Source organism: Vigna unguiculata, chromosome 10 (genome assembly GCF_037176805.1).
Source record: "Vigna unguiculata cultivar grain cowpea cultivar isolate G323 ecotype 2 chromosome 10, ASM3717680v1, whole genome shotgun sequence".
In the NCBI taxonomy this organism is placed as follows: Eukaryota; Viridiplantae; Streptophyta; class Magnoliopsida; order Fabales; family Fabaceae; genus Vigna; species Vigna unguiculata.
In genome coordinates, this window is record NC_140801.1 from 6,502,840 (window position 1) to 6,514,365 (window position 11,526).

At 34.0% G+C, this 11,526-nt stretch overlaps 1 protein-coding gene across 1 annotated transcript; it reads left to right on the forward strand.

Moving 5' to 3' along the window:
- The first annotated feature begins 224 nt into the window (after window positions 1-224).
- LOC114166502 (nuclear transport factor 2/RNA recognition motif protein) lies at window positions 225-2,640 on the forward strand. Its single transcript, XM_028051245.2, has 2 exons — window positions 225-1,195; window positions 1,790-2,640. Exons 1-2 carry the CDS (start codon window positions 694-696, stop codon window positions 2,386-2,388), a joined length of 1,101 nt encoding a protein of 366 aa, XP_027907046.2. The 5' UTR covers window positions 225-693; the 3' UTR covers window positions 2,389-2,640.
- Window positions 2,641-11,526: the final 8,886 nt, after the last annotated feature.

An 11,526-nucleotide genomic window follows, 5' to 3' on the forward strand; every position in this document is an offset into this window, starting at 1 on the left:
AAGCAGGAAGAGGAAAAGAATGGTGACGTGACACGTAGGTTTGTTTGATGATGATGATGTGATGAGTAGTGTAGTAATAAGAGTACGTGAGAAATTCCCTCCCGAAACGTCGACGTGTCGCTTTCCTTAACGAGTCCCAATCAATCTGGGTTCTCGTAACGTCACCATCACCTTAAAAACCACTCTTCACGCTTCACTTCACCACCCTCCACGTTTCGCCCGACCAAAACCCCACACCCTGTGCCCCCTTCAACACCTCACCTCCTCCCGCCACGTGTCCCTCCCTTCCCAAGCGGCACCACGCTCTCTCCCCCGCCTCGAGATTCAAGCAACGCGCCGCTAGAGATTCGCGCCTCCCTCTCCCTCCGCCACCTGTCCCTCCTCTCCTCCCCCCCTCATCGCCCGCCACGTGGCTCCCTCCGAACCTTCGCTAAACAGATTCTCATTCTCCGTTCCTCGATAAGAAAGGATTTAGCGGTGCACCCTTCGTTAACGCTCCCGTTACGTGTCGCTAACCGCCACCCCTGCCTTCTCCTCTTCCGCCACGTGTCCCTCCCTTCCCCCCTAATCACATTAATTCATTTTCCGTTTCTTTTCCAATCCAATAAATCGCGAATCCCTCGCCCACCACTCTCTTCTTCTCATGTTACCGATTACGAAAACAACCATTTCGAATTACCTTTCTCACAAGCCATGGTTGAAGTTGAAGAGGTAGAGCTCGATTTGGCGCTCTCCATTGGAGGCTCCTTCGGCAGGCACACCGTGCACACGCCCCCACCGGATTCCAAACCCGACTCCTTCACGCGCCTCCCCGTCGACCCGCACGACAAGCGTGAGATTCAAGCGCTGCGGAGAATGGAGGCCAAGAAGAAACGAGAGCAGAAGAGGGAGCGCGTCAGAGAGACGGAACCCGAGTGGGAACAGGCTTTTAAGAAGGAGAAAACGGAATGCCACAACGCCGTTACCGCCTTTGCCCCGTGGAGAACCGCCGAACCCTTCCGCGTTCACCAGTTCGCCCCGGTCCAGTACTTGCCGTTGAATAACGGCTTTCCGTTACCGTGCTGGGTCGGGAGCCAGAAGAATGCAGGCGGAGTTGACGGCGGTAACGGCTGTGATAAGAAAACGGCAAAGTCTAACGGCTCTTCTAAGTGCAGCTCTTCTGCGGTTTCGGATTACCAAAGCTCTTCTCGTGAAGGTGAATAATTATATTAATTATCCATTTTTAATGTAATATTTGAGTTTTTTTTTTGCTCTTCTACGTTTATTCTTCTGCCCGTAACAGTATGCATGGACCTGTAACGATAGAAAAATGATTCATTGACTGATTTCAGTTTGATAGCTGTGTAAAGTAACTGTTGTTTGAACATTTGATGCTGTCAAAGGTCGAATCAAGGAAAGAAAAATCGTGTTGCAGTGTTATGGAGTTGCATTTTTTGGTATCTGGGGTTGTTTGCACATGCACATTAAATCGATCATCTATCTATGGTGAATTTTAATTTTGTTTTGAAAAATTATATATAAATATCGAGAATCACGGTCCCATACATCTTTAGAACAAAATGCAGATCAACCTTATCCTCTTCACTCAAGTTGGGTCTGTGAATTTGTTTGAATAGGAAAAGTTTCCATTTTTTTGTTTCAAAAACAGACAAGGCGAATGCCATGAAAAAGAAGAGGAATTTTTAGATGTATGTTATTTTAATGTTTGACAATTTAAGTGTGAATGAACATGTAATTTTGATGTTTAATCGGATACATTTTAACGATTGTTGCAAACATGTTTTCTCAGATGGGGGAAGCAGTGATAGCCACAGCCACAGCCATTCAGTTCATTCTTTGGCAGAGCAACCCCATTTGAACAGTTCCAAGGAAACAAGCATAGGAACCCAACCTGAAGAAAGTGCTTCTGCTTCGTCTCACCCCATGAAAGCCAAACAAGGAAACATCAACAACAACAACAACACGCAGGAAAGAAAGTACATTGCAAAGGAAACTCAACCGAAACCAAACCCATCTTCACCTGAGCATATGAAAATCAAGCAAGAAGCTCCCACAAGCCACGAGGTTCCAACAATGGCAGTTGAGAACAAGTGTTTGTCGAACGAAAACTCAGGCCCCTTGATGGAGGCGAAAGGGGAGCTGGGAAAACCTCCGAAGCCTCTCTCTCACACCTCTTTACTCCCTCAAATGCCGTATGTGTCAGCAAAAGGGAACAATGGGAAAACTGTTCATGGGTTCTTATACAGATATAACAAATCTGAGGTTAGCATTGTTTGTGTCTGCCATGGAAGCACATTTTCACCTGCTGAGTTTGTGCAGCATGCAGGGGGCACAGACATCACACACCCTTTGAGGCATATCACAGTAATTCCTTCTGCCTTGGGGTGATTAATCCCTTTTTTTTTCTTAGGCTTTTTCTCAGTTCTATATCTAATGGCGTGTTTGGAAATATGTTGAGATGTTTAGAGATTCAAGTCATATCATTAACTGGAACAAACACTCTATATGAGAGAGCTGCAGAAGAATTTGATTCATCTGACTTATGTTATGTTATGTTTAGGCTGAGTATATATTTTTGTTTCCTGTTTTAGATTATTTATATTATATTTATTTTGGTAAAGTATGCTTTTAGTTGCCCAAGACTTTCAAAATTTTATATTCTTTGTCTGTTTTAAGTTTTGTCGTTATCAATCATTAAAATATTTTTAATTAGGTTATTTTAATTGGGTTACTATAATACGGTTATTAAAAATATCAAAATATTAAAATATAATCACCGAGCATTAGGACTGCCTTCGTTACCATGGTTATTAGTCGCACACAAGGAGCAGCAGCCCAAATGGTGAAAGAAAACTTAACTCGTTTTAAGATATTCCCCTCCTTTCGTAATTACTACCGTTAAAAAGTGTTTTCTATAATTAAATTTATCTAAAAATAAATTACCAATCTTAAAAGTTTTATGCATAAAGACGAATAAAATCATTCATGATGACACATATATATATAATTGTGTATAGAAATAATGTAAATATTTTTTTATTATGTAAGACTTAATTTCTTACTTTTGTAATTATGGCAAAAATTTATTTCTACAAAATTATGGTATTTGTCTTTAGTAATGCTTTGTCGAAGAGTTACTCGTTGAGGCTTCATTACCCTTTATTTTATTTCCTTTGCCTTTTTTTTTTCTATTTTCTTCTCTTTCTTATTTCATTCTTTTATTGGTTAACCTTAAATTCTTGTTTACCTTGTATTTAAAAACTTATTCTTGATAATTTCTTATATATACGACGACGAGAGTCACTTAAGAAAGTGCATCCACCTAAAGGTGTTGTGTTGAGGTTGCTACTAAGAAAGTGAGGCTTTTCTTTATGATTTAAGCATTTCAAACAATGGATCCATGGTTTTTTACTCCATTTCTTTTATTTATTTAGATTTCTCAACGAGACTCAAATTCTATCACTGTTTGGAAGGAGAATTTGTTGGTGATATTTTTTTTTCTAATACAAGTTTTTTGCTTTTCGGTTTGTTTGTCTTAACCTCTTATTTGTGTGATAAGGTTGTCCAAGTTTGTGATAAGGTATTATAGAAAGATGTATTTTAATTCGAGGTTTAACAACAATTTGATAGACGCAAACATATATTTTATATCGTTAGAATTTTTATATGTCAACTATTACTTAAGTTACTATTAGGACTCATACAGAAAGTTTTATATTGATTATGTTTTGAGCCGGATGTTTAAAATGAAAATTGATTTAGTAAAATAAAGATGGTTGATTTTGTAATTAGGAATGACGAAACGGATCAGTTCGATGCGTCTTGATTCTTAAAGTGTGGGTTGGACTGACCCGACCTATAGTTCAAAAATAAATTTATTTTTCTGACCTACTCTATTCTACGGGTTGATCCGTGAATTCGTAGACTGACTCGCATTTATAATAATAAAATAATAACTTTTTTTATTTTCACATAATAATTGATATTTATTTTCTATCAAAATAATTTCAATTAATTTAACTAATCAAAGAAATAATATTAACAACAATTATAGTTAAAATATAATGACAACATATTATCTTACAACACAAACCTTACAACACAAAATCTTACAAAGTATAAGAGAATTAAAATTATTATTTTATCTATAATAATCTATAATAATAAAGGGAATTCCTCTTTTTGTGTCCACATTTCATAATACCCGTTTTACCCTTAGTTATTTTAAAAATTAATTATTTTATAAATAATTTATTTTTAATCATTTTTCTATAAATCTCTTTTGTCTTAAATCATCATTTAAATTTTCTTTTTACATATCTTATTATTTTATAATTTTTACATTTAACAACTATTTTAAAAATTATATATTTATTATTGATCTTAATTTTCTTAAAAATTAAAAAATGCAAATACACAGGTGCTGTCTACACAGGCGCGACAGTGCTGTGTGTTCGATAGTATATAATAATAATTATAATAATAAAAAAAAAAAAACTTCTGAAACAACCTAATGAATGATATAATAAATGATATGAAAGAATGTAATGAATGATATAATAAATGATATGAATAATGTAATAAATGATATGAAGGTTGAAAAATAAAAATATTTAATTTTATAAGCGGTGTAGCGAGTTTAATTAATGTTATAACATATCCCACGTTTTTATTTTCTGCGGGTCACTCAAATTATCATCCTATTTGTGATGTATGCAACGGTGAAGATCGGATTAGCAAACTCTGTATCATATGTTAATATTGTTGGTTTTATGATGTATGTAATAACAAAATCTTTATTACTGAGATATAGAGTTGTGTACAAAACCAGTTTGGCACCTTATGCTAATTTGGTCTAAATAATTTCAAATATTAAATAAAATATATTAGAATTAGAATTAACTTAAGAAAAAAAAGGCACTAAACGATAAAATTAAAATAAGAGAGTAAAATATATTAAAAATATTAACTGAAAGAATAGCAAGCATATACTTTTACAACAAAAATACTTTTTTTTATTAGTTTGATTCTTTTTTAAATATTAATTTATTATAACTTAAATATATTTAGAAACGAAAGTATATAATAAAATAAATATATGTAATTTAAAGTAAATTTTTTATTTATAATGAAGATGATTTATTAAACATAAAAAAATGGTTTAATTATGTTTTAAGTTTCTAATAAATTTTGAGTTCTGATAAATTTTTAAGGTCTATTTACTCAATAATTTTTTTTTTCAAATGAGTTCTCGTTTAACTTCTTCTCTTAACTGGATGATATTGTTATTGAGTGGTTGTGGTTATTACTTTGAGATATCAACATTGTCACCTTGTTCAAATTTCACAACATGTTATTTTATTATTTTAAAATTTTATAATTATATAATTGTATACTTGTATAATTTTATATATTTTATAATTTTGATATATATAAAATTATGATATATTTTTAATTTTTATTTAAATAATAAAATCATAACTTTTTTAATTATACAATTTTAAATTAAAATAATAAAATTATAATTGTCCACGAGTTTGATGCAAGATTTGTTTTTCTATCAGAAAACCAAAATTCCATTTTGATAAATAGAAATATTGTTTTAGAAAGATTGTATAAACTTTATAAATATAAAAAGTATTGTTTTAATTTAATTGAAAAAATTATCAATTACATGATATTGTTATTGTTATGTATTAAGACTTTTATTTTGACTAAAAATTTTAATTTTATTTCTGTCGTACCACCAGTTTTTCATAATCACTAAATTGGATACTAACCTAAAGATATATTTTAAAAATCATTATTTTTTGAAAATATTATTTTAAAAAATTAAACATGATAATTATATTTTCTCATGTTTCAGATAAAATAATTTTTTTTTCTTGAAATAATGTTCCCTTAAAGTATGTATCATCACTTAACAACATTTGTTTTAGTGGAATTCAATTCCATCATTAAAAAAATGTTAAACCAACTTCTAAAACATTTTTTTCTTGATACGAAATCTAATAAACGGTGTATCCCAAGATAGAGGTTTATAAAAAATTCTCAAAATAAAATTATTATAATTTTATGAAATATAAAATTATGATATATTTTTAAATTTATTCAAATAACAAAATCGTAATTTTAAAATTATAAGATCAGAAGATGGCATGTGGTGGTGACAACTCAACAGAGTGTCATGATAAGATAATAACCACGTCGTTTTGTTAACTCAATTAATAAAAAAAGTTAACAAGAAAAATTCAATTGAAAAAAAAATTTATTGAATACTTAATAGACCTTACAAATTTACCATACACTTAACTAAAAATTTCTAGATTTATTAGAGAATTATAACATAATTAAGAAAAAAAATATTATATACTCACTCCCTCGTATACTTTTATTTTCTCTCACACAGCAACCATCTGAGCACAATTTGTTTTTTTAAATTTCCTTATGCTAATTGATTGCAATTTGAGGGTCCTAACAAGCTCAATAAAAATGACATTATAGAGCGATTAGGGTAGTGATTTTTATTTGGCTCAAGCTCCTAAAGGCCCAGCCCATCCTGGGAAAGGACTTGTTTCATAGCTACAGAATAAAGAAAATGTATAGAAAATTGACATTAACAGAAAAATATAAAATAAAGGATTTAACCACGATGGATCACATACATATTGATATGTATGTACTTTTTATAAGTTTATTGTATAATAATTACATTTATTTATATGTTTTGTTTTCTCTGAGTTATTTTCTTTTTCAATAATAGCAAATTATGTTACATATATTTCAAAATTCTCTTTTTCTGTTATCTTCACTTGACTTTTTCATATTCTTCTATGTTTTGCGTTATTTTTTTTTTCAACAATGAAAAACTAACTATCTAAGAATTAATTTAGAGAATCAATATCAAACAAGTTGAATTGAATTTTGTAGTGGTTATATTCTTATTTTTAAATTTGTTTTTGAAGCAGTGACTAGACAAATAAAGACATGCATTAGACGACTCAAGTTCAGATGGCGTGAAACAAAATTATCAAATCATAAGGTAATACATAAGTGACCAAATCAGGTAAGAGAATTATGCCGCAAGTTTCAACATTAAATGAATATATTTTAATCGAAGATTTGATTCAAAATTTAATCTGAAGAATATCAAAGTTGATTAATCATATATATAAGAGAAAATATTCTTTGATTGAATATTGTGAATGCTGTCATATTATAATTATTAATCAATCACGAGAAAGAGAAAAGACTTTGGAAATCAAAGACTAGAAGAGAATATCATGATGATCGAAGCTACAACGTATTATATTTGAAATTCAAATTGTTGAAGGACTGAAAAGAAAAGAATTGATAATTTATTGGAAGCAATACACTCTAATTGTCATATCAAGAACTTCCAATTGAAGAAATAAGAGGATATTGAAGATATGTAGAATTGAATAGGTATCAACGGTCAAATAGCACAACGTGCTTATAAATACCAAGACCTAGATGATGAAGAAAAGAATAAGAAGAGAGAAAATCCAGAAGTGTCGAGACATTGTCATATCAATTCTTGAAGAGAAAGAAATGAGAGAATATTTTCTGAGCATACACTATCATATCAAATTATTAGAGAGTGATATTGGGTTGAATGAAAATCGTTGCAATATCCTTCACATTGGAAAGTTTATCTTGTGAGCATGATTGAACTCTCTTGTGTGAGAGATTATTTTTATAATTGTAATTATGAGTTCTCTATCTCAAGAGGGAATTGACAAAGAACACCTAGAGAGGTTGATACTCGTTGTAACTTGGAGAGGTTCGTAATCGTGTTTTTTGGAGAGGGTTAAATTTGTGATACCCGAAAAGATGGATACTCGTTGTAAAATGGAAAGGTCGATACTCGTGCTATTTAAGAGAATTGATTCATGAATTTCTTAAGCAAGTGACTTAAGAGACTAGATGTAGCCTCATGTGGAGGTGAACCAACATAAATCCTTATGTGCATTATTCTCTGCCTTACTTTTTATCTTGATTTATTTACAACAATAAGTCTGTGCAAAATGATTTAAAATACTAACACAAAAAAGACAATTTACGTCTACGATTTTACGTCTGACCAACCAGAATCAAACATAAAAAATGACAGGTGACATACTTGTAATTAAATTATCAATTTTTACATCTGACTGGCACTAGTCAGACGTAAATTTACGTCTGACTTGCACTAATCAGATGTATCAGACGTAAATTTATGTTTGATTAGTCTCGTAAGACGTAAATTTATCTCTGATTTCTCCTATTAGACGTAAATTTACATCTAATTTCTCCTGTTAGACGTAACTTTAGGTCTGATTAGTGCAAGTCAGACGTAAATTTACGTCTGACTTCAGCGTGTTAGATGTAAATGTTGAATCCCTAATCTTCTTCTCCGCAGCGTCGCGACTGCGCGAGACAGGAACACAATTTTACCATTTTCGAACTGCACCGGTGGAGATTAAGTGATTAATTGTTGAAAGGTTAGTTTGTCTTTTGATTCTGTTTTGGTGCACCTCCATTTACCTTGAAACCCCTAATTTTTTGCAATTTTTGGTAGAGGCAGCGACAATGGGAACGAAACTGTAGCGGTGGAGGAACTGCAGCGGGGACAACAACGGTGGAGGACTGTGTAGTTGCAACACCATTGCAGAAACACGAGCAACCACCATGGAAGCGCGACCACGACGCAAACAACAAAACCTCCACGCATGAGATGAACCAGAAACACTGTCGCAACAGCTACCGCAACCCTCAAAAGTGGCACATGTTCGAACTTCCAACGCAGAGCTTCATTCACGCATCACTTTCTGCATCTCTTTCGTGAACCTACGGCAGCAGCTTTGTGAAACGCGAACTCGTCGCCATTGTCTCCCACCTGCAGAGTTGCAACTAGCTTTACGTTTGTTCTCTTGGGTCAGACGTAAATTTACGCCTGGTTTAAAGTCATATGTAAATTTATGACTATCGTTACTACGTCTGACTTGAACCAGACGAGAAAAGTAAAAAAGCGTCGGGCGTAAAAGACATTTTTTCTGTTAGTGAAAATGTCAACAAACTCTATTCATCCCCCTTCTAGAGCCACCTTGCGCCAACATCCTTAATGAGGAGTGCATAACTCCTCATGAAATTTCTAGGAGGATTACTAGGAGCATGACAAGTCATGCTCCTAGTTTTCCCTTTGTATTTTTTTACAAAAAGATCCCTTTCATCATGTATATGACATTTGACAACTTCTTTGTAGGAGATTAAGTGACGTCAAAGATTCTCTAAATATACCTAACCTATTAATTCACTTTGTCATTGTTTTCCTTTCTATTGTACTTGGGAAGATTGTGTCTTATAAAATCCTCCACACTGAAAATACATCGGTGTCAATGAAAACCACATAACTAAAGAAGTATAGTTATGTGGTTCACCTGGAAAAAAGAGAAATTAAGGCCCAACTCAAGATTTTGACCTCAAGGGCAAACTACTGAAAGAAATATATTACTATACCACATTCTATAATAAAGCACTTCAACAAAAAAAAAATGAAGTAACCATTGTAAGCTAATTAAATGGGATCTAAGAATTGTGAGTGACCAATATAAATGTTTTGTACTTTTTTTTCTTAAATAAACGCTATTTGTCAAACAATTTACTCAGCCTCACAAGAAGTACCAAGTGATTTATCCAACCATCTTTTTCTTCTAGAGTCTACATATATCTTCAAGCTCAACATACGTGTCAACACTCAATTTTGTCCGGTTAATAAAACAATTAACTAAGAAATTAGTTAAAAAAAAATAAAAAATAAAAAAGAGAAGAAAAAACACATCACAAAAAAAAATCAATCAACATTAATTTGAATGTACATATACACTCCTTTTCTTTTATTTATTTATTTGTTTTTGTTTTTAATTTTAATTTTAATTTTTGTCTTGCTTTTTATTTATCTATTTTTTATTTATTTTATCTTGTTTTATTTTATTTTATTTATTTTATTTATTTTTACTTCACTTTATCTTATTTTATTTTATTTTTATTTCAATTTCCATTTTATTTTTATTTTCACACCATTTTATTTTTCTGCTCTAAAAAAAAATATAAAAAAATATATCTGAAATAAAAAAAAAGGGTAATTATGAGAGTCATTTGACTTGACTCTGCCATGGCAAAATATGGCCAGAGTTGTTGGGGGGGTTTTGGACAGCAGAGGAAGAAAGGTGGGGGATTGGTGTGTCATGGCAACAGCCAGGGGGATGCAGTCTGAGCATACCAGTGCAACTATGGTTAAAGGGCAATTTTCCACACACAAGCAAAAAAAAAAGGGACGAATTTGAAGGGGAGACAGTTTCAAAAAAAGCTTACACGGAGAAGAAAGAAAATGGGAAGGTAGCAGATATCAGAGGAGAAGAGAGCGAGTCAAAACTGAAAAAGGAAACAAATGCGTTAAGTTTTATCTTCATGGTAAGGGTCTTTCTTAACTTCTGTTGCATAGATTGATAAATACGCTTCTGAACATATTAGTGGAATAAGTGTGTGAAGTTTGTCTTGAGTTGAGCATTGTTCATCCTGTTGTTCATATAGTATACGTCCACTGCACTCATATTCATGCTTGTCGCCTTATCACTCGATAACATCAAAGCAGTTTCCATGATCATCATACAATACTCTCATTCACGCAAACAAAAAAAACGCAGACCAAATTCTGTTCCTTAGACTCAACATCGTTTCATCATCTTCCATTCAGCCTCTACACCTTGATAGGACCACCACCCTAGCTTGATCGTTCTCTCCACCATAACTGCAGCCCACTCGTAACGGCCATCTCCGTTCTCGGTTTTCTTCACTCCACTCACCCAAAAACCCATTCTCCATTCAACTCCCGCAACGTTCCCATTCGAGGACTACCACCCCAGCATCACTATCCCGCACTCTTCCATCCCGCACTCTTCCATCTGTTATCATCTTTATCATTCAATCAAAGAATAGAAAATCTCCATTTTAAACCAAACCAGAATCCCATTCTAGTGCCAAACACTCTCACTTCCTCCGATCAGTCACATCCAAACACAGCACGGAGATAGATAAAGGAGTGGGAACCATCGTCGACGGCCTCGCCGCCGGCGGTTCGGAGCTTTGAACGGAAATCGCAGCGACCCTGGGTGTCGCGATAGCAGAGCCTGAGAGAGGGAGAGTGAAGGTCGAGAGTCTCTGGGTTCTCGACGTCGACGTCTGTGGTGGACGCCGCGGCCGCTGCCGCCGCCGACGTCTTTGAATGGTGGCGGCGAGGAGACGATGTCTCGGGTCGACGCATGCGCGAGAACAAGTCATGAGCCGCCGAGAACGAGAGCGACGTCTCCGGCGTCGATTGACGCCGCCGGCAAGCTGGCCGTGATGGCGTGGTGGTGCGGTGACGCGGCGGCGGGACGTGCAGCGGCGGCCTGGACGTTGTGGTGTGCGGTGATGGGAAGAAGAGACTGCTGCCATCGTAAGAGAAGGAGAGGCTTTAATTTTCAA

Coding starts and splice junctions, on each gene's coding strand:
- LOC114166502 (XM_028051245.2), top strand. CDS start 694: ATGGTTGAAGTTGAAGAGGTAGAGCTCGATTTGGCGCTCTCCATTGGA. Junction 1,196..1,789: donor CCAAAGCTCTTCTCGTGAAG/GTGAATAATTAT, acceptor ATGTTTTCTCAG/ATGGGGGAAGCAGTGATAGC.